Source organism: Haliaeetus albicilla, chromosome 5 (genome assembly GCF_947461875.1).
Source record: "Haliaeetus albicilla chromosome 5, bHalAlb1.1, whole genome shotgun sequence".
In the NCBI taxonomy this organism is placed as follows: domain Eukaryota; kingdom Metazoa; phylum Chordata; class Aves; order Accipitriformes; family Accipitridae; genus Haliaeetus; species Haliaeetus albicilla.
The window spans coordinates 50,147,607-50,175,147 of record NC_091487.1 but is presented as its reverse complement, the minus strand read 5'-3'; the positions used below and the strand labels follow the sequence as shown (position 1 = coordinate 50,175,147).

Here is a 27,541-nt window from a genome sequence, read left to right as displayed (position 1 = left end):
ACAGAAGACTGATACCTCTTCTTTTTCCCTTTCAGAAAGTGGGTAGATAAACATGGATAATCTTAAATATGATTTTGCAATGAGTTTGTGGTTTGGATAAGAGAAAACAACTTGCTCAACTACAATTGTAGAAAATCTAGTTGGGCAGTCATATAGGCAGCTAAATGGGGAAACAGGGTTCTGCAGCATAATATTTCTTAGTTTTAATGCCTATACTGATATATAAAGAGCTTCTTACCACACTAAAACATCCTACCTATGATCTAGTGTCTCCAAGAAAAGTTATGAAACACTTTGTAATGTTCAAATGACAGGATACTGAAGAAATCTACTTGAATCACTGTGCAGCTTCTTAGCTTTTTTTGGTGGTAGACATGTTAAAATTAATATTAGCACTGTTATTTTGTCTTGATTCTAAGAGTGTTTGATAGACGCTTTGCCTGTCTTCATAAGCAGTATGTCAGGTTTGGTTGTTTCAGGACTATTAATTTATCTTGTGTTCTTTCTGTCAAAGGATCCTTTGTGTCCTGAAGCATTGCTTAATAACTTAGGTTTCCAGCATTTTAGTGTTTGCCTTTCTCTGGCTCCTTACCCTTGCATACCACTCAGTTGCTTGGCTAAGCAATTGCATCTACAAAGTGCTGTTGAACCTGGTGTGAAATGAACACTATGCAGCAGCCATGGATATTCACCTTTCCTTAGGCGCAGCCCAGCATGATTTGGTGCAGAGGGGATGCATGGCTATGCAGCTGTGTGGTGCCACTCTTTTACCACCTTACAGTGAACATAGAAGGCTTTTGTTGTAGTTGGGCTATGTATTTAAATACTGTTGTAGCTTCAACTGCAATTTTTATATTTCAGCTTGTACATCAGAGTTTCAACTCCTGCATTCAAGATACAAAGAATGTGCCAATAATGTTCACATGAAAAGTCTGGTTTTAAATGACTTGCCCCTGTCTTGTGTGGGAACTTGGTAACAGAAGGGACTAAATTTCAGTTCTCCAGGACAAGATTCAGTTGTCTTTGTGATACTTCCCTTTTGCATTATTCCTTATGTATCTTTTACATCACACACACACACCCCCCAACCGTAAATGAAAGGCCGCAAAAAATGATGAAGCAGGAATGTCCTACAGAAAAAACTCCATCTCTTTATACAATCTTATATAGCTTCATAGAAAATGGAAGAAATACAAGCAAGCATGTTATCAAAGACTAAATGATACATATACAGAAATTGTGCTGATAGAATATTTTACTTTCCAGCAGTACAATAACAGTCTTTTGCTGTTCTTGTGCGTGGAAATCATTAATAAAGCTGTAATACACTTTTTGGTGCAAACCACATTTTCCAAATTTTCGTGATGCTTATAGGCTAGTCTATGCCTCATTTGAAAGAAAAGAACATATGTAAATTATAGTCTGTATTCCTTACTCTCACAAGACTCCATCCTTGTGGTTTGCTTGGGAGGACTAAAATTTTGTTTCTTCATTTCTTATGCATTTCTCTCCCAAACTCCTCACTTTTTGAAATTTTCAGAATGGTCTCATTTCCATGCTGATGGAGTATTGCAGCTGTTTCTTCCCCCCCTCCACAGTAATTAAATAACAGGGTGAATTGGAAAAACTTGAACAAAATAAATTAAAAATTATGAGAAATTGTTTTGCCATATGTATAATAGATTATGAAACCCTTTGTCAAAATGTTTAGTTCAAATCGGTATGTTTGGAGAGGAGAGAGTGGAAAAGCTGTAGAGATTGAGAAGTAAAATGTAGCAAGATGAGTGGAATGAACTTGAAAGGGAAGATTCTTGGCTGAACAGTGGTGGTTTTAGAGTGAAGACGCTGCAGTGACAGAATTCTCCACTAGGAGATCCAAGACCCCAGTGAAAAGCTGTATTGAACAAAATCCTTTTTGTGATAGGAAAAAGGGGAGGGAAAAAACCCAAACACTAACACCCCACCCCCTCACCCCCCAAAACCAAAACAGAGCACAAAAAGAAACCCCTCTTGCATGAACAGTAAGACCCAACTGAGAGATCCAGGCTTTAATTAGAAACTTTAATTGACAAAAATAAGTTTTATGGAGCTATGAATAAAATTGAATTTACTGTATAGGTTTTCATTAACTGAATGCTCATTAACATGAACTAGGGAGACACTTCTTCACTGACTTCTCTTCACTGAAATCCTTTATGTTCTATGGTAGAAAAATTTTTACCTTTTTAAAGAGATAATATGAAGGGTAATACTCTTCAAATGGTTATTTCTGTTTTGCATCATCTGTTTAAAGGGTTATTAGCTCATAATCTCTTTATCAATTTTGTCTGTGTTTTCAGAACCTGTTGATAACTGGAAGATATTATATCAAAAATAAATGTGAGATTCCTTTTAAGCTATAGATTCTTTCCCCTTCCTAACATACAGGGGTCAAATATCAAATTAGAAGTATTTTGTAGACTGCAATGTGTCTGAGATGCAGTAAGAAATACTAAGAATTCCACTGTGTTTAGGGTGAAATGAAGTTAAAAGTATTTTTAATTTTAATATGCAAAGTTGTATAAGCACAAAAGAATGATTTCTTGAAGCTTAAATTAAGATTTCAACTAATCCATACTTCTTCTGGAAAAAAAGTTGTTTATCCATTTTAGCTCCATGTTATCATATCTTTTGATCAATAAATAACTATAAGAAGTCTGAAACTTTTTGAACTCTACTCAGTACTCTAAATTCCTTTGTGGAGATGATACCACTATTTCAGTCACGCTTCTAGGCATAAATACTTAACAACTACAGGACTTTATCTAATAAAGATGCGACTGTTTTTGTAGTTCCACACTAAACAAAGTGTATCAGATGCTGCCCTGCCAAATGTTGCTTTACATACATGCACTTGTTAATAATAAGACTATTTAAAGCTTAATGGCATTCAGTCAATTTGAAAAGCATTTACTAAGAGATGCTATCGTCTGAAAAATGAAATAGGCATGACATTTAAATGTCCGTTTCCTTGATGTTTGCTATGTTCCATTGTTTCACTGTGTTTAATACAGATGTTTCACAATCAAGTTTATGTAGAAAGCGGGAAAAAGAATTAAAAATTGGGGTAGCTGGCTTTCCACGGAAATCTTATGCTGTTTCTGAAGGTTGTAGTTACTAAGTTTTGGTGTGACCACAAGTGTTGCTACTAAAATTTCCCCAGAAGATATTGCAGTTTTTGGTCTTAGCACTTAGTTACATTTGTAGTTCTAAAAAGGGTGGATATTGACTTAATTAGTTAACTGCAAAAACCTGGAAGAGAATACAGAAGATCAGAGTGTGATCAGAATGGATAAAAAGGGGTGAAATTCAGCAGTGTAAGGTGGAGTCAAGGAGCTATAGATAAGTAGGTTAGAGAAGGACAAGTCATTGATTTCCTGCAGCATCCTGTACTGACAGCAGCTCAGATTTACCTAAACCATTTGCTGACAGACTCTTTACATGCTATGACACCATTCTGTATTTGCATTTAGAAAATATATTTTCTCAGTCATCAAAAGTAAATCATTGTACAAAAGTAAACTTTCTTATTTTGATGCAGTGGCCACAAATTGCAGCTGATAACTATTCCATTTATCACAATCATTTATGTGCTAGAAGACTCTTAACATATCTCTCCAAGATATTCTCTTCTGCAAGTTTGAAAACGCTTGAGTCCTTCAACTTTAAAAGGATTGTTTTCAAAACTCTCTTTTGTTCTGTTATAATCCTTCTGTTATAGTCTTTAACAACTTGTCTTGGAAGTGTGGTGCTCTAAACTGGATTAAATATTCTATCTAAAACCTCATCAGGACTTTATACAGTAAAATACTTCTCAAGTATTTAAGGGAACACTTCCCAAATGAAATATGCTATGCCTCTCTCACCCTTCCTTTTCTTGCAGCAGTGTCTATATTGACTCATGTTTAGCTAGTAATCCTGTGTAAACTTGGAGCCTTTTCTGCTTAACTAAAACAGTGTTATTCTACTAACAGTCCTACAATCGTTAAGAACTAAGATTGTGTTCTCAAAGAAATTGCTGTTGAAGGCAAACTTTTTGTCCTGGTTTCAGCTGGGATGTAGTTAACTGTCTTCCTAGTAGCTGGTACAGTGCTATGTTTTGAGTTCAGTATGTGAAGAATGTTGATAACACTGATGTTTTCAGTTGTTGCTCAGTAGTGTTTAGACTAGAGTCAAGGATTTTTCAGCTTCTCATGCCCAGCCAGGGCACCTGACCCAAACTGGCCAACGGTGTATTCCATACCATGGGACGTCCCATCTAGTTTAGGAACTGGGGAGTGGGGGGCAGGGATTCGCCGCTGGGGGACTGGCTGGGTTTCGGTCAGCGGGTGGTGAGCAATTGCCCTGCGCATCATTTGTACATTCCAATCCTTTTATTACTACTGTTGTCATTTTATTAGTGTTATCATTATCATTATTAGTTTCTTCTTTTCTGTTCTATTAAACCGTTCTTATCTCAACCCAGGAGTTTTACTTCTTTTCCTGATTTTCTCCCCCATCCCACTGGATGGGGGGGGAGTGAGTGAGCGGCTGCGTGGTGCTTAGTTGCTGGCTGGGGTTAAACCACGACACTTTTATAGAAAATATTATGTAATTTGGTCAGGGAAATCTCATCTAGGGAATGATCTAAGCAAGAGGTGTGGATTGCATAATTATGTATAGGCATTACTGGTATTAGCTGCAGTCTGGCTACTTAGGAAACAACAGAATGGGCATAGGTACAAACTAATTCCTGGGGCCATCAGTGTGCAAGAGAAAATTCTACCCTATGCATGGTGAGACACATGTTTCTGCTCCTATTACAAAAGTTATTTGGGTTGGTATATTAGGTTGCCTATATCTGCTACGGTTGCATTTTCTTACAACAGCCCGTATTTGCATAGTTATCCTTTGCAAAAAAAGGGAGAGTGGTTTCCTGTGTGGCAGCATTTAAGAAGTGATGGCCTGTTTAGTATCTTCCGTTTTTGCAGAAGCAAAGGAAATGTCCTTTGCAAAAATGAAAGCATCAGAATAGGTGGGGGGCTGACTGGGGCGGAGACATGATGTAAGATGGAACTCAGCTGCAAGTGAAGTCTGTCAGGGCATACAAGAAATTGTCATTAGTGTTTAATTTCTACAGGATAACTTACATTGATAAATAGTAGTTTTTCCCAGATGTTCAGATTTTTTATAGTGCCTTGAAACTTCTGAGTTTTTGTGTTCAACTGTGGAGCAACACATCTAATAAGTTTCAGAGAATCTATTCTGCTGTCCCAGGACAAAATCTCACACTAGACATGTTTTTAAATGTGTTTTTAGTCTCCATATAGTTATTTTAGTAATTGCTGGATGAGTAATGCTTTCACTATTTTTAATTCTCTCTTCTTCAATTTTGAATGTTTCTGAAAATTATTTGGCATCTAATAGCCTTGACAAAAACTTGTGCAACCTCTTCATTATTGTTTTTTTTTAATATGAAATCCTATTCTGCATTTACAAATACTGCTTTTTTAGATTATGTGAAGAGGAGATATGGGGATTTTTTTCTGTCAAAAGTATTAAAGAATGATTCCCAGAGAGACATTGAGAAAAGAATAGCAGACTCCAATATTGATTTTTCAAGTTTCTTTAATAGTAATGCATGATGACTACAAGTAGCATTAGTATTTCAGAAGCTGTGTTTTTCCTGTTTCCTGTCTTGTATTCTGAACGCATTCCAGATTTCAAAATTTGTGTGTATTGCTGTTGCGGCCCATTTTTTTGATGGATCAAACCAGACTCTCCAGCAGCTACATGATATCAGTATCATGGAGCAGTGACAGTTGGCCTTAGCCAGGATATCCACATCATCCAATAACAAATCATATGCCAACAGCTGAGTCTGAGGAGATGCCAGGAGGTAGAAAATAACTATAATGTCTTTCAGATTAAGGGAAGCTTAATTGGAGTAACATGAACAGATTATTATGCAAACCCAATTTTAAATGGATTATTTTAATCCCCCTTTTTGGAATCTAGAGATGGTGGACTTAAGTATTAGAGTACAGAATAGATACACAAATAGGCTTTTATTCCAGTCTCCTAAAAAGTACAGAAAAAACCTGATGTTTTGGAAACTGAAATAATAGGGGAGCAATAAGATCAGAAATTTTCTGATTGTTTTTTTCCTAGCTCAAGTATGATCCTTAGTACTCTTTCTGCAGTATCCTGTGGATATTTCTGCCCTAAATTGGGTGTTCAGTAGATGTTTGTGTAAGGTTTATAACATTAAGCTGTCTCAAGTTTGTGGATGGGGAGATGATTTCTTATTGAAAAGACTGTCCTTCCAAAGACCACTCAAAAGTTTCAGATGTGACGTTGATGGGAAATTAGGAATGTTTGGTGCATCTGAGTTATCAGCATCTGGATGAAGATTACTCGCTTCCTAAAAGAAATGAGGCAACAATTTTATGTTCTTTGATGCCAGCTACAGTTCTGCACCATCTTGACTGAGTTCAGTACAGAAAACTGACTCAAATAAACACATTATCTGCCTAACACTTTGGTTTTTTACCTTTAAAGATAGAAGGTTCATTAGATTAAATGAACTCAACTTCTGTAACCCTTGGGTTTTTTTGACTGTATAAAGTAAACATGTATAGTTTAAGAAAGAGCAGCGTAACAGTAAAATAGATATGCATATATTCCTTTTCTGTCTGAATAAGTCTTTTAATGATCACATCTGATTCAGTGTAAAATGCAGTAAAATATTAAATGACTGAATGAAAGTATTAGAAGGGTAATTTCAGAATGGTGATTGTTCTTTTAGTAGAGTTGCTTTTTAAATTAACACTGCCTTTTTTTTGCCTAAAATACTTATTAGTTCAGTTTGGACCAAAACCAGAAGATGAATTATTGTTGAAGAATTGGATTTAATATCCATTACCATTTTCTCATTCATGACCTAAATGAGAATTGGATGAACTGAAACTACTTGGTATAAAACTTCCCACTGCAGAGAGAGCCAGCATAAGTTCCATCCACCTTTCTTGCCAGTGTAGGAGATAAACATCTGCTTTGGTATATGTGTGTTAGTGACTAAAGCCCTGTGCTGCAGTGGCAACAGCTCCAAGGGAACTTTATTCCTCTGTGCACTTAATCTCCTCCAATTTTTTCTCCCTGTCATGGCTCACCTGTGCTTTGTTGGTTTGTCAGCAAAGTTAAGATCTTTTTGACGCTTCTTGGCTGTGCGTACACACAGTAATAGAAATACAGTGAAGCTACTTATTTCACCTCTTTCTACAGCTGAGATTCTGCTGTTCACTGAGATTTATGCAGAGAGGTTTTCTGGTATTGTGAATTATGGAAATGTAGAAGTGACTCAAAAATCCAGGAGATGAAAAGTTAAGCAAAATAATAACAATTTTTCTTTGTCTATTCTAGTTCCAAGCTGCAAAGGCTATGTGTTTAAAAACATGTTTTTTTTTAAAAAATACATGTGTACACTTTTTTAAATTATCAGCTCTGCATCTGGACTGGAAACTTGTATTGGAAAATAAGGAATGCTGGGGTTCTCACTTAACTGTCTTGGAGCGGTGAACATGAGAAAAAACACAATTGGCTTGCTCTGAAGAGTGAGAGCTGACAGCATTGATGGCTTTGAATGCTCATACATTGCAGGGTTATAAACAAAGCCTAACCAGTAGAAGTGTTGTATTATGTTTCTGAAGGCTCAACCATCCCTCTTGGATTTCTACATGTGTTATCATAGCAGCATTAAAGCCCTCTGACACCGAACTGTGGTAAGGACTTGACACCCACAAAGCATGTCACAGCACTTCTTGGTCTATTCAGTTACAATAGGTAGACTGCTTACAAAAATAAGTGTTCTCTGTTGTATGTGCAAGCCTTTGTAAAGGAAAGAGAAGACATGCCAAAAAATTTGGTTTGTTCTTATTTTGGAAAAAAAATGTTAGCTGCTGCATATTAATAAGTTATGAGGAGTATTTTGAACTTGGGGGACATACCTGTATTGCATCATCATTCGTATGGATCAAATATCTGAGTACTATGCTGATAAACATAGTTTTTCTAAATACCTTGTTCAGTGCTAAGTATGATAAAGCTGTAAAATTATTAGTGTGAATAACTAGTACTTTGTCGGTTTATAGCTTTGTTTTCCCCAGTTTTTGTGTTTCAGTGACTAGGTTAGGTAGCTTATGTTTATACTGGTTTTAAGTGTCCGTTTTATTTTATTATGAGTGGTAGTAACATTGCAATTATACATAGTTTTACAAATCTGTTTTTCAGTGGGCCTTTCTGTGATAGGATCTTTAAGCCTTAGACGAATCAGTTCAGGACTTTTGGTTGGCGTTCTGTCATCCCCAAGTACTTGATAGTCTGAGATTACTCAATAAAAATAAAATACGAAGTCTTGATGGACTCATCAGACTTACGTCTCTCAAATGAAGCTTTTCAGAATATTAATGGAGAAGAATGCATCAAGAGATCAGAACAAGAAATACTGAACTAAGTCTTAAATAATTTTTTCCATGTAATAAATACTCTTAAAGAAGAAGTATTACACTAGAATTTACCTAGTGTTCATGGCGGAAAAAGAAGTGAACTGACAAAACTGTACTTGTGAGATGTTTTATCTGAACACACTGAGAACAAATTACCTTTGCTGTTCCTTCTTGGATCTAGTGTTGGTCCTTCCAGGGAGGGAGCTGGGTAATCCTGTGAAATCTGATACATCCTGTCAGTGGAGTTAACTGTGCAGACAACCGCCTTATCTGAGCAATAACGTTCTAGTATTTGCATCTGCCTAGTACAGTCTTCATAGCATTTGGTTTTATTTAGTAGTGTTTTAAGTGCCTAGAAAACCCAATTAAGGTGGTAAGAAGAGTGTGAAACCTGATACTATGTATATTTTTTTGTGTCTGTCTTTTGGGCTTTTCAAATGATAGTGATTTGCATTTTCTTGGGTAAAATGTCAGGATTGCAGATACATACCAGCTTCATTTGAGGCAAATGTATGTGCAACATGGCTTTATGGTGGAAGTATAATGTCCATTTCCTTTGTTAGGAAATCAACTCTATTCTAAGTTGTAATTGACTACCTGTGATCCTAAAGGTCTATCTTTACATTTGGCCTGATGCCCTGGAAATGTTACTGCTTTTGAGAACCTGAAGAATTGTACTTCTGCAACCATTTCAGAGAACGTAGGAGGAGCCCTTCATTAGGTCGTTAAGTTAACACGACTGCCATGCCTTTATCTGCTAAAGTATTGAAGAGATGTTTTGACTGAGATACAGGTATCTCTTTGTTTAAAAAGGAACCTCTAGAATAGATTGGCTTTATGCAATCTAATTAGATTATATTAGACTAGATTATATTTATCTTTCTGTAAGACTTCTGTTCAGAAGGTCTTTGAAACAGTGATTTACGTACCACAACAGTGCTGTCGCTTTCTTGGTGGACAGACTTGTTATTTGGCACCGGTTATATTAAAACAGACAAACTCAGAGGTGGAAGTTAGTGGAAAGTGAACATTATCTTTTTCAAAAAGAAATAATGGGGTACTGTTGTTGCAGAGTTTTGGTCTCTCTTAGTTTCCTTAGCTTCTGAATTTACAAGCTTGTGTTTTAGAAAGTAACACTGCTGGATACAGGGTAGATACCTCAAAGTACATCTGCTCAATGTGTCCAGCAAAACTTTCAGGCTCTGTTTGCAAGATTAGGCATCCACATTTGTTTTCAGTAACTAATGTGACTTTATTCTTGGAGATACTCAGTAGTCTGTAACTTGCTTACTTTGATTTCTGAATGCTAACTTTAGATGTATAGGATTTTGATGCATAAGTTAATATTTCTCACCTTATAATAGCAACCGTAATTAATTTCAGTCATGAGTCATCTTATTAATAGTAGGAATAAAATGGGATATATTTTCTTGATGAAGTGTCATTAATATGCCTGAAATTTTCACATCTACCATTTTTAGTCATATTAGTCTAGACAGCACAATATGTAACTTATTGTTCTCATTGCCTTAAATTTAGGTGGAAGAAGGAAGCAAAAATGTACGTTTGGGTGTGCTAATCTGTCTGCTGGTAGAGGAAGGACAGGACTGGAAGCAAGTTGAAATACCAGCTGATGGTAGTGAACCATCTCCTCTGGCTCCACCAGCACCTGCGCTTACCTCAACTCCTGCAGGTCCTTCAGTTTCAGCCCCTCCTAAACTGGAACATCAACCTGGAAAATTGCAGTAAGGTTCTATGTTTGTTATGAAATGGAACTCTTAGATCAGTAGAGCTGAACCAAGAATAATCTTTTGTCCCTTTTTACCTAGTATTAAGCTGTTAGTTTAAGAGAGTGTTTCGGTATGTGTGAGGTAATAAAGCTTGCCTGCTCAAAATATTTCTTTGCTTGTAAGCCCAATAAGTCAACTGGAACAATATGGTTTTATTAGAACGCTTTCTATGGATGTGGTTTTATTCTGACTTTGTTCTGCTTTACGAAGGATTCTAAGCTTAGTTAGGAAGAAGTTGTGTTTATATATGATGGACACTAATGCTTATGCATCAGATGCTCAGTTTACCTATAGCTTGTTTTCTATTTCTTTCTTAGGAGAAAAAAATAAACAAATGGCACACTCCAAAACCCTTCCAAGCTCTTGCACTTTTGATAATAGAAAACATTTCTTCTTACTTTATAACAGTGGAATGTGAAAACCTCAAAACTGTGGGTTTATGTCCTTTTTGGTAGTTTTGTTTTGGTCTATTAAGGTACTTTAAGCATTACAAACATCTTAGAGGGGGAGTAAATTAAGCCTGAAGTGTTAGTCAGGTAATAATAATCTATAAATCACTGGTTTGTGTTGCAGGATGTACCTTATTTGGAGGTATCGCTCCGTATTTGGAGTGTATTGTAATAACACAAAAGCTGTAAAATTACAGCCTATTAAAGAAAAGAATAGGAGACTAATTTTGTTAGCATTTGCTATGCAGACTGTTTGGTTTTGGTTGCTTTGGGGGTTTTTTGCGGGGGGGCAGGGTGTTCGGGTGTGGGGCGTTTTTTGTTTGGTTGGTTTCTTGTTTTGGTTTGTTGTTTTTTTTTTTTCCCAAAACTTATTACCTTTTCTATCTGGTTTGCTGTGTTTACATTTGCCGTCATCATTTAGGCTCTTGTCATGAAAGTGGAAGACAACTAATTGAGATCATTTCCCAAATGTTACCTGTAGTAGGAGGATGATCCAAGGAAAGGATCCTTGAAAGGATTAAGTCTTGCATTTTAGTACCAAAGAACATCAGAAGCATGTCTGTTTCACTGCAACTGTTAATTAGAGATGTATCAGCATCTTTGGAATCAAGTGATCATTTATGACGTGGTTTTTTTGGCAGGGGCTTATGAACAGTTCTTAAAACTCAATATGGTGTAAATACAGTCTCCTTTAGGAAATAATGAATTGGAGATTTTGTGGAAAGACTTGAAACCAAGTATTTATTCTTTTATGAAAATGTTGCTGCTTTTGTATCTAAGAATTCTGAAATCCCTTCTCTACATGTTGGGATTTTTTTCCTCATTTCAGAAAGCAAATCATACTAAGGTGCACTGGATGCTCTGTAGCTATGTACTGTGCTTTGTAGCTGATCACTGTTTCTGTTTCCAGGCAGAAATGTTACTATTGAGCGTACCCCATCTAGGTCAAGATGGCAGGTACAAGTTTACTAGTATTATACTATATCTTAGGTATATGCTGATTAAAATGTGTGAGTGTGGGAGGGCTTAATATTTAGTCTTCTAAAGCAGATACTGAATTATGCAACTACATCTGTATGGCTTTTGGTTTCTGAAAAAGTAGCCATTTCATTAAATCAATCCTATAAAATAAAATCAAAGATAGGGCAAAGGTAATGTTATAATTAGAATTAAGCTGCGTTAGTGATGCAATTACGGCTAGCCAAACAAATAATAGACTTGAGCAACCCTCTTGTCTGAGCTCCTAAAACTCATTTTTTAATGTTGCTATAACAAGCTGGTCTTAAAAAAACATATTTGGCTCTTCACTGATGACCCTTTTTCAGAACAATCCACAAGTATACTGCATTGCGGCTGTAAGAGGAGTTTGGGGAGGAGTTTTCCATTCTTCATTTTGATCCCTTTAAGGTCATTATCATGTTTTTAAATTCAGCCTTGCATTAAAGTTTGGTGAAGGGACACAGTCTGACTTCAATGTTAGGACCACAGCCTTTGTACAGAACTCTGTTTTCTTCCCCAGCTGTTGCTTCTGAAATAGAGCATATATTGTATAGTTTCTCTTGATATACATTAAATGAAATAAATTAATCTTATTGTTTAAATAGTTTCTTTTTCTCCTCATTTCTTTAGGATTCGCTTAAGTCCTGCTGCTCGCAACATTCTGGAGACACATGGACTAGATCCAAGCAATATTACACCTTCTGGGCCTCGAGGAATCTTCACTAAAGAGTATGTAGATATTTCAGTAAAGCTACAACCTCATATTCCCTTATTTTTTCCTTTGAACCCACAGCAATCTCCATGAACTTGAAAAGTGCATTTATTTAAAAAGCCAGCTTTTCGTTCCAGTTTTTTCTATGTGGGAATGGCTTAGTTAAATTTGAAAAACCTGTTGAGAAGATATGGAGAATAGGTTAGGAAATATTGTAAGAAGCCTTTCATTTAAAAAATAAAAATCTTTTTGTTTTTATGTACCATCTGAGGTGCATGATACTGCTGTCACATTTGCTGCAGCTCAGCTATCAACTCCTAGGCACCACTGTTAGCTGCCATTGTTGATCTCAAGAATTTTGCTTCTCAGAAGTGTATTCAGAGCTAAAATAAAATACTAGTGGCCTGTTTTCCTCAACTTGTCTTTGGGGAGTTCAGATCTTTTGCTTCTTTCACTGAAGTTCAGTTATGAAGTCTGTCAGGATTTAATTTGTTCTATTTTTTATTAGGCTGGGGAGAGCAGTGAAGTGTAATGGAAAGAAATCCAGAGTTCTGTTTTTCTCCCATCTTTGGTTTTTTTCCCCATCTTTGATGTAAAGAATGTTTGTTTACAAGCCTGTGGTTTGTTATGATCAGGCTTCTAGTAGTTTACTATACTTTTTGAGTATTCTGATGTAATGATTGGCACTCAAGCCTTGGAGTGAGGAACTTGTCTATAAAAATGTGTTGTGGTAGATTCAGAGCCCTTAGCCTTGAAATGGTGCATTATCTTCACATTAGCGTGTATGTTATTGGAGATGAGGATTTTGGCAGGAATACTTATTTTTGTTCTCAGTAAAATTATTCCTTTCGACAAATGCCATCATTCACCTACACAGACCTTGTTAGCTACTGTAATTTTAGTTCCATTCAAAGACAACCAGGTCAGTGTAACTTGGAATTGAACCCAGAGAAGGAGACAGTGGAAGTCTGGTGTTTTTTCAAAACTCTTTTTTCTTATGGTCTTTGGCTGAGTTGAGTTAAAACAAGTTGAATAGATGTAATATCCTATGTAATAGCAAATTATCAGAGATAGTTTTTGTCTTAATTATGTAAGTGTAATGGTAATTTATGATGTGTTACTAGGCTATGGCAGGTGGAAACCCTCTAGGACTTTGAGCTGCCTAATTAACATTCTCTAGTTGTCATGGAGATGTAGCAAAGATTTTCTGTAGCTATGAGAATTATCTAACAAAATCTTTATTCAAAACTGCTTTCTTCCATACAAATGATTTGACTTTGAAATGTCATTTTAAGATGCAGACTGACTGGGGGTTTTTTTTAACCATTTTTCTGAAATGGTGTTAATCTTTCAGATGCCTACATGCTCTACAATTTTATGTTCAGTTTGAAATGAAATGTTTGCAGATTTTTGTAGAGAGTTGCTACAGATATTCAGGGAAATATTTCTTTTGCTAACTTTTGATTAAAGTTAAGATACCTGCCATGGTTTATAGCTGAGTGACTCATGGTCTCTTTTCCAAGTAGACTAGCAATTGATTCTTTGAGTGTTGCATATTCGCTTTTCACTTTTAAACCTTGAGTTTCCTTATTGAACAAGGCTCACGTTCACCAGATTACAGGAAACAAAGACAGAAAGTTATGTAGGCAAGCAAGATTCTTTCCCCTCAACGTTCTATCCTTAAATTCAGTTAACTGTGAAACTTTTAACAGCAATGGGAGCTTTCACTTAATGGCTTTCTCTGTCATCATCTACTCCTTTAGTAAGCTGACACTTCATTTCTCTTATGTATCTGTGCAAGGCTGAATTACTTTTGTCATCTTCCTGCTTGGTTTTGGCTTATGGAGTGGCAGGTTTTTTTATTTTTAAGCAATATCCTCTACTTTCTTTAGAAATATACTAGAAAATTGATGTGTCTGTACAAAGTAACTTATAACTTCTGTCAAAGATTGCACTATGCTCCTAGGCATCAGCTCAGACACTGTGTTTGGGAGAACTATGTTAAAATTATTGATTGTTTCAGACTGCTTCTGTCCTTTCTCACCTTATTTAATAGTGATCTAGGGATTTATAAATGCAACCATAAAAGGGCAGGGCGGGGGGCTAGTTATCAATAATAACTGTGTTTTTCTGAGGCCATGTTCCTCCCATCTGTACCTTCCTACCAGCTGTCACTAAGCGTGATTTGGGATCTCGGAGCTGCTCAGGTATTTGCATTTTCAGCTTGCAAATAAGGCACAGCGCACACATGTAGTGCTGGTTTTCCAGAGAGTCATTTCATGTGCATGTATTAAGTGCAGAATTAGAGTGGGGTCTACGCTGTGTGTAATTTGTCAGCTGCCATTATGGAGGAATTAGTTCCTTCTATAATGTTGATAGTGCAGTAAGTCTGATACCTGGAAGTTTCTGATGTGTAACATTCTCTGCTCACCTTTTTCCTTCTTCCAGGAAATCTTCTATGAATTGAGTAATCGCATGTTCAGATGAAAGGGGATTGGGACAATTTAGTAACAATAACTGCTAGTGTCAATCTGTGCATCTCCTGTTGCACCACTGGATCCTTAGTGATTTCTAGGTGTGTGTCCATTTCAAACAAAGTATATTTTGAGCACAAAATACTCAGTTTACTTTCATCATTCTTTGGATTTTGGCTAACATCAAGTGGAAAGACTACACACTTCTGTAGTGGTGGCGAACTGAAGTGTAACAGGGTTGCCAGAGTCTGCATACTTCTAATAATAACAGGCATGTTTTTGTTTAATAGATGTTTACCAAGCTCTGGTATCTTTTCTGGGGAGCAGACTGCTCTCTTTCATGTTTGTTACCTTTCTCTTTCATCTTTGTCCATTACTATCTGGTGTTGATAGAGGTTTATGGAGTAGTTGGAAAGATGTGTCCAACACTTCCAGTTCTAATAAAATATCTATTTGCCTGACTTGTGCTGAAATCTGTTTCATTTGGTTTGCTTTCGTGGCTCCTCCAACTCTACTTATATGCAAGCTTCCAATCTTGCACTGATGACAGTCATAACATTGCTGTACCTATTTTTCTTAATCAGTTAAATCATGTAGAATTGGTGTGGGGGAATTATTTTTATATGTACATATAACAAATATTTATATATTATGTAAAAATATAAATATATATGAAATATGATTTTTATATGTATATTTATATATCTTTATATCTCATACTCATGCATGAGTTTCAAAAGCTCCTGGGTGAATCTTTTAATCTAAAAATAAGCTCAGTTTTGGCAATACTTTTTTCAGTTACTCTAAAAGCCACGAAAATTGCTAAAGCATTTTCACATGGCTATGATACGTAGGACCATCTGGTTTTTGTCATTTGCATAATATATGGAAGTAATTTTAAAGCATTTCCTTAGCTTTAAAATATATAAGAAGCTATAAAAGCTTTATTTTATGTGTTATGGAATGTAATGAGCAGATGGTCTGTCTTATGACTGCCAAGTTAAAACCCCTAAGTAATTTTTAGTAGCTTCTAATGTGTTAACTAGGAAAGCTGCATTATGTCATGTAGTTACTTTTTTTTTTTTATGTTCAATTGTAATGCTAGGGAATGATTTTCATTCAATGAAATCTAATTTTTTTGCCGATATAGTGATTATGTTAAATACTAAACACTTATTTTTAAAGCAAATTTTAGCTAACATGTTAAGTTGTGAAAACAACAAGTTTAATAATGACAAATTTACATCCTGAGCTCAGCCATTTGTTTTATTTTTAATATCATTTGCTGAAGTATGTATTGAAGTGAAAAATAAATTGAAGCCAGTCAGCAATCAGTAAAAGTCACTATACAGAACATGCAGAGCTTTTCAGTTTTCAGTTCTTGGTTCTGGAGTGCTACCTTGTTAGGAAGAACTGAGAAGGCATAATGTTCTGAGATTTTGTCCTTTCTACAGAAGTTTAATAACACATAAACTATTGACTCTCACTCAAGCAGAAGTCTAATGAAATTAGATAGCTTTGTTGTTTAGTATTTATGACTTATGTTTCGAAGCCATGGTATGGTTGTAAGCAGTTGTATTTTTACATTTATTTTTAATTTCCTCTGCCAGTTTATGTAATAAAACTTGATGTACATAAACCTTTGTGTACATGCTGTGGTGATGTCTTCATGAGGTGATAGAGATTTATCTAGGGTGTATGATACGGACTTTCGTTATCAGATCTGGAGCATAAAGAGAGGAGATCTATGGCTGATGCAGCTCTTCAAAGAAGTCCCTAGCATAGGTGCAATTACAATTGCAAAACAGAAATTTTACTATAGTTTATTTCCCTCGCAATTGGCAGTGGTGGTGTAAACACAGTCTTTTCTGTTTAGCCTCATAGGTGCTAATCTTTAGCATGTTGCTTTATAAATACAATGCACCTAGGGTAGCTGTAGTATTATAGCTTAAAGATGGGAGTTTACTTATGTCTGTCATACTATGCCCACAAAAGGGAAGTTTTGTGGTGGTAGCTATATCAGTATAAAGACTCTGCAAGAATGCTTATAGAGTAGATGAGGTTCGACCACACCTGGGACTGTTAAATGTTACCCAGTCTTTGTCTTTGGTTCTTTAGTGTGGCACTATCTTTTAAATTGCATATGAAGTATGGACTTGTATACTATCTACACCTCTTTGTGCGTATTTATGTCATAAAGGTACAGAGAAATGAATGATAAATGTACTACTTGATTTTCTGTAAGCACTTATTAATTACATTGAATTAAAATGATTACAAATATATGAAACAGCTTTTGAGACTATAGCCTGAGTAAGTGTATTCTGATATCTTATTTAGAAAAATTGTTAGTGCAATTCACGAATTAGCTTGTACACTCACAATTAGTGATGATGAATGTTATGCTTCTCTAACACAAATATTTTCCGTTACCGCATATTCAAGCCCTTTTATTCACAGAAGTTAATGAGAATTTACTAAAAAGATATCACAAAAGAGACACAAAATTCATATCAGTTAATAATAACCACCTTAATATTTGGTTTGACAGCAGAAATTTAAATGCACAGAAGTGGCTAGTTAAAATAAGTGATGGTATAGTAATACTTTAGGAATTTTTGAATGAGTTTCTTAGTTGTCAGTATTTCACTGTGTTTAATCACCAGGGATGCTCTCAAACTTCTGCAAGAGAAGCAGAAGGGCAAACCCAGTGAATTGAAACCTGTGGTTTCTCCAGCTCCTCCCCAGCCTGCTCCAGTGCCTTCTGCTTCGCAAGCAACAGCTGTGACTTCTGCTTCTCCAAGGCCAGCAGTTCCACCAGTTTCCACACCAGGACAACCTGCTGCACTGGTAACACTTCTGTTGTCCTCAATATTGCTACAGCTAAATATTGCCATGGCTGCTTAAGTAGCTGTATGAGATTTCCAGAACTGGAGAAACAAAGGAAACTAAGGCCACCCAGATGCCAAGCCCAGTCATGTTCAGTTTTTAGTATGTTTGAGTGATTCTAAAGCAGTGCAACTCAAACTGCTAAGCTCCTGAAATTATGGTCTGCACACTACTTTGTGTAACTTGCAAACTGAAGCCATGAAAAAATTTACATTGCAGGCCTTGGAAAGAGGAAGATCAGAGAGGCAGCAATTTTATTTTAGTCCCCAGACAAGAAGATGCTACTAGTTTGGAAATCAACAATACATTCTTTCCTTCAATCCCTGCAGGATCAGTATGTCAGTGTGTATTTCCAAAGTTGGAGAAACTTGAATCCTGATTTATTTTTACAATACTTCATTTGTTTGCTTTCCTGCAGTATAAGTATATGTAAATGTCCATTGATGGGTTGTCAAGAAGCAAGAAAGGAAAGGGCTTAGTGGTTGCTTTAAAGAGTAATTTTGCGAACTCTAGCACCTAAATACAGTTTCTATGTTAATTTGAAATGTTAGAAATACCAGAAATTATTTTTTAAAGAATAATGCTCATGCTGAAATGCACATTAGTAGAAATTGAAAAACTTTTGTGAAAAATGGGGGGAAAACCCTTTCTGGCTCTAGAACTAAATTTGAAGTATCTTTACAGGCTGAAGTTTACAATGTAGCTACAATTCATAATATTCAGAAATTGCTGCTTTTTGTGCACTGTACAGAGAACCAAAGAAAGCACAGAAAGCTCAAACTTAGATATTTTTCCATTACAGAAAAAATTTTTCTATGATTGCACTAGAACATACATACTGCAATTTTTTGTGTGTTGAGTACTACTCAGTATGTAGTTACATGTGCTATAGATTAGGTATACAAAATAATGTTTTACAGAATCACTTATTTTCTTGCTTTCTGTAGTGACTGTTATTTCAAAAGATTCCTTGAAATTTGCCTTGCTTCTGTGATGAAGTTGGGAAAACTTCTGCATTGAAACATTACTGAATAGATGTGGAAGGAGAGAGAAGAACAACAAAAAAGACATGCAGTAAAGCCCATCTTAAGGAACCACTCAGGAAACTGAAAAAGCAGTAGCTTACTGAGGAAATATTCTATTATAATTTAAATGGAACAAGGCATACCCTGAGCAATATGACAGATGGAACAGTGCTTATAAACTTTGGCTGAGAATTAATGCCTGAATATTTGGATTTTTTTTTTAAGCAGTCTGCTAGAATAGTAGGGTTAATTCTATACCATAAAGTTAAGTTAAACTATCTTTATTCTATAAAACCCATTGTGTTGATCCAAGTTAAGTGGAGTAGACTAGAACACTCAATGGTCTGAATCATATTAATTTCAGTAGTTGACATGTATCACTTTTTGATATCTAGGGGATATTGAAGTGAGCAGGAATCACTGATGATAATGGATCCGTGCTGGAGTCCTGTTTCAGCAAAGAGGAAGTATGCTTGCTCTCTTGATTTTTAATATGCAGCATATGATTTCTTTCAGGGCACATTCACAGAAATCCCAGCTAGCAACATCCGAAGAGTTATTGCTAAGAGATTAACAGAATCTAAAACTACTATACCTCATGCATATGCTGCTGCTGACTGTGACATTGATGCTATTTTGAAATTAAGAAGAGAATTGGCCAAAGGTTAGTGATTAAACTGATTTGCTATAACATGTGGTACTAATGCATAGTTTGTCTTGTTTACATGATCTTGCCCAGGAGGTGTAAATTTTTCTATAGGCAGAACACTATGCATTCAAATAATCTTATTTGGTGTTCTATATGTTGGACTCAAGCTGTAGTTCCCTGTGATTATTGAATTGGATGACTTATCAAGATACAGGAAGACAGTGGTGTTACTTTGCCAACTAACACAACACTCTGTAGACAACTGCAATTTAACACAGGACTACGCATTGTCCAGTAGGTTTTTGTTTCCTTCCTTCCAGTTGCAGCAATATTTAGCTTCTTGATGGTTAAACTCTCAAATTATTTGTGTGAAAGGTAATAGGGAAGGCTTCAAATTAAAATACACTCATGCTCTGTCCTTTTAGGTACAATGTTAAAATTTAGTTTTGCTGGCCTCTTTGATGCATTTACTGGAAAAGGAAAGCTAATGCAGCCTCTCAAGTCCTGGGTGAGAATGGCTTTATCCATGGTGAGGAAAGAAAGTGAGTTTTTAGTACGTGCCAGCCAGTTGTGGTGAGTTGACCCTGGCTGGATGCCAGGTGCCCACCAAAGCCGTTCTATCACTCCCCCTTCTCAGCTGGACAGGTGAGAGAAAATATAACAAAGGGCTTGTGGGTCGAGATAAGGACCGGAGAGATCACTCACCAATTACTGTCACAGGCAAAACAGACTCAACTTGGGGAAAATTAACTCAGTTTATTACCAATCAACCAGAGTAGGGCAATGAGAAATAAAACCAACTCTCAAAACACCTTCCCTCCACCCCTTCCTTCTTCCCAGGCACAACTTCAGTCCTGGATTCTCTACCTACCCCCCACCAGCAGTGCAGGGGGACGGGGAATGGGGTTTACGGTCAGTTCATCACACATTCTCTCTGCTGCTTCATCCTCCTCAGGGAGAGGACTCATCACACTCTTCCCCTGCTCCAGTGTGGGGTCCCTCCCACGGGAGACAGTCCTCCACGAACTTCTCCAACGTGGGTCCTTCCCACAGGCTGCAGTTCTTCACGAACTGCTCCAGCATGGGTCCCTTCCACGGCATGCAGTCCTTCAGGAGCACACTGCTCCAGCATGGGTCCCCCACGGGGTCACAAGTCCTGCCAGAAAAGCTGCTCCATGGGCTCCTCTCTCCAGAGATCCGCAGGTCCTGCCAGGAGCCTGCTCCAGCATGGGCTTCCCATGGGGTCATGGCCTCCTTAGGGCATCCGCCTGCTCCGGCGTGGGGTCTTCCCCGGGCTGCAGGTAGAGATCTGCTCCACCGTGGACCTCCCTGGGCTGCAGGGGGACAGCCTGCCTCACCATGGTCTTCGCCACGGGCTGCAGGGGAATCTCTGCTCCGGTGCCTGGAGCATCTCCTCCCCCTCCTTCTTCACTGACCTGGGTGTCTGCAGGGCTGTTTCTCTTACATGTTCTCACTCCTCTCTCTGGCTGACGTTTCTGTCTGTCCCAGCAACTTTTTTTTCCTTCTTAAATACGTTATCACAGAGGTGCTGCCTTGGCCGGCGGCAGGTCCATCTTAGAGCGGGCTGGTATTGGCTCTGTCGGACACAGGGGAAGCTTCCAGCAGCTTCTCACAGAAGCCACCCCTGTACACTGCCCCCCCCCCCGCTACCAAAACCTTGCCACACAAACCCAATACACCAGTGCATGGTAAATTCCTCTTGAAAGCAAAGTAATGGTATTAGTGTGAAGGAGGCAGGGTTATGTCTTTCACTGAAACTTAAATATATAAGCTTAAAGCTATTGGAATAGAATGCTTTAAGCTGTTGGAATAGAAATCTGTCCCACATAAAACTGGATGGTTTTAAAATATACATTGACAATTGGATTAAAAGCTATAAATCTCTCTCTCTCTCTCTGTGTAAATCCCATTTTTCATAATGTGTCCATTGTGTCTTATTTATACAGAAATGTTTAGGTATAAGATTAAGAAATTAAATTTTCCCTCTTATTCTCAACTTGTATTCACTGAAGTGACATATTTAGAAAAAGTTCTTGAAGTTTAAGGTCATAATCAAAGATCGGGGGGTTTTTTTGCTAAGACTGTTTTTGGTTTTGCTAAAATCAGCTGAGTGTACTGTGCAATAGGTTGTTTTAATAGTTTCAAAATTAACTATGCAGACAGAATCTTCTTCCCAAATCTCAGCTCAAGAAAGTATGTATGACATTGTCCTGGGTTTAGCTGGGATAGAGTTAATTTTCACAAGAAGCTGGGAGGGGGGACAGCCAGGACAGCTGACCTGAACTACCCAAGGGGATATTCGATACCATATGATGTCATGCTCACTATATACCTGGGGAGCTAGATGTATTTTAAAAAAAGAGGATTTTTCAATAGAACACTCTTCAGGCAGGTACTTCATTTTCATGCAAAATATCACAAAAGTGCTGTTTGCTTAGTGTCTTTTTGTTTAAGGACTTATGTAAAAAAACCTGTATGAAAGTTTTTATTACTTTAACATCATCATCTTCTTAATTTAAATAAATTTTATATTTAGAAATATTTGATCAAGATACTGATTTTAATGTTGTCTGCAGGAAGTGGCTCCAATTTCCTAGTTCGTGAAGGTATTAAACCAAAACTTGTTGTGGAAACTCTTCAGGAAAGCATTGTTTTATATTAGGTCAGTTCTTGCAATTACCTGCAGTTACTAGCATTTTTCTCTGCCCCCGGTAGCTGGTTTAATATTCTGTAAAGAGGATGCCAATGCAATGCAATCTATTTATAAATATCAGTGTCAGAAATATGGAAACAAATGTTTTCATAAAACTTCGACATCTATAATTTGATCAAGCCAGATTTACAGTTGAGTAGGTTAGAGTTGTATTAATCTAGGGCATCTTGCTCTTCAGTAACTCATGTTAAGCTAGAGGATTTTCTAAAAATTATGTCTTTTGACTGAGATATTTAAGCCTGAGGAATAATTTATTTTGTAATATAATGTTTCTTTCTTCCATCACATTTAAGGCTATTTTCAAGTAAATACACTTCTTTAACCAGCATTTAAAGGACTGTAATGAAGTCAGATCAGAGAGAGAATTGTTGAGCATTTGCACTTAAAAGACTGTATTTTTTTCAGCAAGGTCATATCTCCATCATATCTCCGTCACCAGTCTGGTTAGCTGTGCAAAAAATTAATGAATGAATTCACTCTCCTTTTTCAGTCACATCTTCCATCTCATCTCCTAAGCTACTTGCAGAGGTTATAGATTTTTGGAGATATTTTTCTTCACAGAAAAGCTGGATTAAACAGTTGAAAACCTGTGATGTTATGTTTCTGCCTCTGTAGTACCTTCATTCCCTTTGATGCCAAAACTTGATTTATTTTAAGCTGTCCCAATCCACTGATACATTTTGGCATCAGACCTGTACAACAATTATACAAGCACGATTGAGGTGATGTTGCAAAGTAGGAAGCAGTAGCTGAGGGGAAGGGAGACAGGCCTGGGGCGGGGGGGGGCAATGCCTGCCTTCAATTTCCTGCTTGTCCATGGTGCTCTAACTAATTCTGATACACTCAGAAATGAGGTTTGGCTGCAGCTGTCCAGGAAGAGTAGCCTTCTCAGGAAATCTATCTGGTTTTAAGGCAGAACTTGATAAAGTAGTCAAGATCAGGTAGTATGATTGACCGCAGTATCTGTAAGTGATTCTTCTGGTCTTAAGTTTCTATAAAATGTGGAATATTCTTCGTAAAGAATAATATTTACTTCTAGTGTCTGAAGTTAGCGATACTGTTTATTGAATTGACAATATCTTATCTCTGCCTAAAATGACATGACATCTGTTGTGTTTATCTGCTGGAAATCAGTTGAGATCAGCTGATGCCTACTTTATCAGTTGCAGCCAAACTAATTAGGCATAGCTTTTCAAATTAATTTTCATTCTTTTAGAGGAGAGATCCCTTTTCAAATCAAATTGGGAAAATACTGATTACTTTTTCTTTTGATAGGTTTAGCTAATTATGCTGGTGAAAGAATCATTTATTTGTTTACAAAACTTCACTCTTCAATACTTAGAAAGTTTGGATACTGTTCCAGGCACACAGGTTAATCTCTGCCACTTCATAAACTTAATTTTCATTCAACATTCATTCAATTTTATGAAGTCTCATTTTCCACACTGTTCAGGCTGCATAAGCAAGTAGTGAAGTTCTGTTTGCTGAAGGAGACATGCACACGTACATCTCATAGCCTGGTACTAAGTCTGTTACTTGGGTAAAAAATTATGAAGGCCCATTATTTTATAATGAGAGAAACAGCTGGTTTGGGTTTGGGTCTTTTTTCCTACTACTATACTTTTTTTCCGAAAGACCAAAGTTTGTTACTAAAGACATTCATGAAAGAATACAGCTGTCTATGTGTAAAGAGGAGGGTGCATAAACAATGTCTCATGGATTCCTTTTGGTGTTGTTCAATTAGTCTTTTTTTTCTGGTACCATTTAAATCATTTGTTCTCAATAGTTCAGCTTTTAGATGTGTATCCTTATTATTACACCAAGTAGTAGAAATAGGATTAATAGTTTATGCTGTCTTACACATTACCACAGTAATGAAAAGTGAGTGTTTATTATAGGTCTAACTCAGTGACATGTGACACTTCAAGTTTTGTTCTAAAGCTTTATCATTGCTATCATGGTTTGAAAGCTCATAGGTTCAGGTTCAAATGATAGTTTTCCAAAGCCATGTGAACTCTGCATTCAGCATAGCGTAGCAGAATAGTTTTAATTTAAATTTTTATTGCTGTACTGATTGAGAAACCAAGTGCTTTTTTCTTCTTTATTGAAGCATTTAGAGAAGAGCATGAAAGCTGAGGCCACCTATTGCTGACATTGCTGTGTCTTTATTTAACCTGCACAAATTAGGTCCAGTTCTGAGAAATGCTGCATGTTCTAAGGTTTAACTGAAGTCTGTGAAATCTAGAGACTTTTACTCACAGAATCAGGCCACAAATGTCTTCACACTTGTACGAGCCTATTAGAGGGGTCTGAACACCAGCCGAGAAAACTGACCCCAAATCACAAGGATCGTTAAGCTGTAAAAAGAGAAACACAGTTAATCATCAATTACTGCACATTCATTCAACTTGAGTCATAACTTTTTACTGATCAATTTTTTCAGAGGCTGCATGTGATAGTAATACTAAGGAAAAAATCTACCATTTAGGATTCTAAATTACCTTCAGCGTTTATGTCAGCTTTGAGACTTTAGTTATCATCAGTCAGTTATTGCTTTCAAAGGAAAATACAGTAATGACTTTGAAGAGTCATGAAAGAGTAACAGGACCTTTTTAAGTCGAAGTTCTCTAGGTAGTAAGTAGGGCTATGTTTAACAAAACTTTTGAAAGTATGAAGAACCTAATCCAAGCTGACAAGGAAGAGAGCTTGAAAGATTGATGGGAGGAAATACATGTGTTGTTACAATGTATTGCTGTACAGGTGAAGGCTGCATTTCTTGAAAATAAGAATGAAGAGGGAATAAGACTAAAGGAAGAAAATATGTCAGCTTAGAGGGCTTTCAGTGTAAGTAGTTCTGGAGTTGGGAGAGTGAATTTGATGGGTCCTACAATCAGCTTTTGAGGTCTGTTCTAGAGGGTAGTCTCCCTGAGGTGTGGTTCTGTTAAATTGCAGTAGCTAAGCAATGTCTTAGAGAAACATTAAATGATAGCCTGGAAAAAGTGTGTATCATGTATACTTTTTTTTGAAAACATTAAGTTTATTCCTTTATACATAATTGGAAACACAGTATTTTAGTCAATATGATTCGTAAAAATAGAGCTTGTTTTTCATTTGAATCTTTATTGGTAATTGAAATGAATTAAAGTGGATCTGAAAGAAAACATGTTGGTTTCACAGAAATGATGAGTCCCAATAGTGTTTCAGGTGATCTTTTGGGGTATCTGCAACTTGAAATGTATTTGAGCATCCTAGAGGTAGAAGGTTCAGTTTGGACCAATGTCAAATAAGAGAAGAAAAGGAGAGGGTGGGTTTTTTTTCTATCTAGCAATGAGCAGTAATAAAGCAGTTTGTGCTTTTGTGAATAGATATCCTGATGTCACATCCCTTTTCAGTTCTTGAAAGAAAAGAATGGGGTACCGAACTTTGGAAAATGGATGGGTCTGAATCTTTCATTGATAAGGCACTTGTACAAATGCGCAGGGAGGTAAGAGTTGTCATTTCTTGGTATCCCAGGGAGATATACACTTTTGTGTGCCCATTATTCTTAGGTGCAAAGTACTCATTGCACAATGTGCATTAAATAACTTCTCTGTAATAAATGATTTATTAGAGAGCAAAATATGGTTTTCTGTCACTCAGGAGACAACTGTCAGTTTTAAGTCAATGAAATATAGACTACAAAGTCACATAAATACTTGCGACCAGTGATGCATTGTGAATTGGTAATCTTAAAGTAATATTTTTATTACTGTAACTTTGGGTGATGATCCACAATTAGTTGTTCTTCAAGCAAGTTATGACAAAAACTTTCAGTGATTTGACCAAAACATTCTTGATGCTGTTTACCTGCCTTTACTACTACTTATGAGTTGGGTTTTTTTGTTTGTTGGGGTTTTTCTAGCTTGATTAAGGAGAACAGCAATAGAACAAGAGCTGAAAGATGTCTTTAGCCTTTGTGGTTTGGGGGGGGGAGGGGCGGTTTGTTTGTTTTCCAAAAAAAATGGTGGTGTAGTTGCCCCGAGACAGAGTGCCTAGGTCTTCAGAAGCTTTCTAGGTCCCATCTGTAAATGTTTTGTATGGCAAGACCGACATCATTCAAATGAGTAGTTTTCTTGTCTTCAGGCAGGCACATTAGCAATCCAATATTCAATGTATATTATTCCAGATATAGCTGTAGGTAGGTGGCTTTTTTCTGTTGTTGGCCCCCACCCCCTGACCTCGGAATGATACTATAGCTTTTATACGTGGTATCTCTTCCAGCTGAAATCTTTAATAGGGTTCCCCCACTGGGGTCATTTAGATGCTAGTGCTCAACAGTAGAAGGATTTTTGATTTACTGAAAGCTGTGCCTGTGGGGCAAGGTTGAAAAAACAGGTTTGTTGTTATCACAGTGCAACATCAAAGAGTATCTTCAAGGTCCAAGTTAAATTTCTTTACATGAATGGGTTATTGCGTGGATGTGTAGAAAAGGGTTTTCAAGGTTAACCTAATGAAGTTAGCCTTGAAAGGTTCTGTATACAGAGGCACCAGCTAGGTTTTAGACAGAGATAAGTGTTCATATGATGATATGCCTGTCTGACAAAGAAGTTTGCAGCTTTTTTGACCTTCTGGTAACAGCTGGCAAGAATATCTGCTCAGAAGACTTTTCTTTGATGATGCTCCTTTTGTCCCAAGGGGGAGAAAAGTTTTCTTGCTCTTATGATTTTAGTTTGAAGTTGAGTTACTTTCTGGCAATGTTTCAAAGAAGCAGATCTGCTGAATCACTGGAATCTTGTCATCACACATAAACAAATCTTATGAGCAATGATTGTTGTCTTTTTTTTTTTTTTCTCTTTGCAGATGACATTAAAGTATCTGTAAATGATTTTATTATCAAGGCAACTGCAGTTACGCTGAAGGTAAGCGAATAATTGACTTCCAAAAAAAAAAAAAACCCCAAAAACTTTTGCAGTAAACTGCCAAGGAGACAAGAGAAGTATTTTGTGAGCCTATATGGAGATACGAATGCGATCACAGCAAAGCTTGTAATTCTTCATCACTTATTGTCAGGTTTTTTTAAGCTTTCCAGAATTCTAATTCTCTATACTGTCTATGCTGTGGACTGTAAAAATGAGAAATTCTTAGTAAAGATCCACTTAATACAGTTATCATCTGCAGATAATGGTAGATGCTTTGTCAGCAGACTAAAGCAATTGGCAAGATAAGTCTTCTATTCTTTGCTGTTGTATTTATTTTCTCTTAAAGTTGTAAACAAATATTTATCCAAGTCTTATATCAGTCTTGTGTGTTACCTCAGAT

At 36.7% G+C, this 27,541-nt stretch overlaps 1 protein-coding gene across 2 annotated transcripts in view; it reads left to right on the top strand.

Annotated features, from left to right (window-relative positions):
* Positions 1 to 27,541, top strand: part of PDHX (pyruvate dehydrogenase complex component X) — a 68,571-nt gene that overhangs the window by 20,360 nt on the left and 20,670 nt on the right. For both annotated transcript variants that reach the window (XM_069784709.1, XM_069784711.1), the window contains exons 5-9: positions 10,062 to 10,267; positions 12,391 to 12,489; positions 17,613 to 17,796; positions 19,377 to 19,524; positions 27,083 to 27,141. In XM_069784709.1, the coding sequence (XP_069640810.1) occupies positions 10,062 to 10,267; positions 12,391 to 12,489; positions 17,613 to 17,796; positions 19,377 to 19,524; positions 27,083 to 27,141 (696 nt within the window). The remainder of the gene's footprint in view (positions 1 to 10,061; positions 10,268 to 12,390; positions 12,490 to 17,612; positions 17,797 to 19,376; positions 19,525 to 27,082; positions 27,142 to 27,541) is intronic.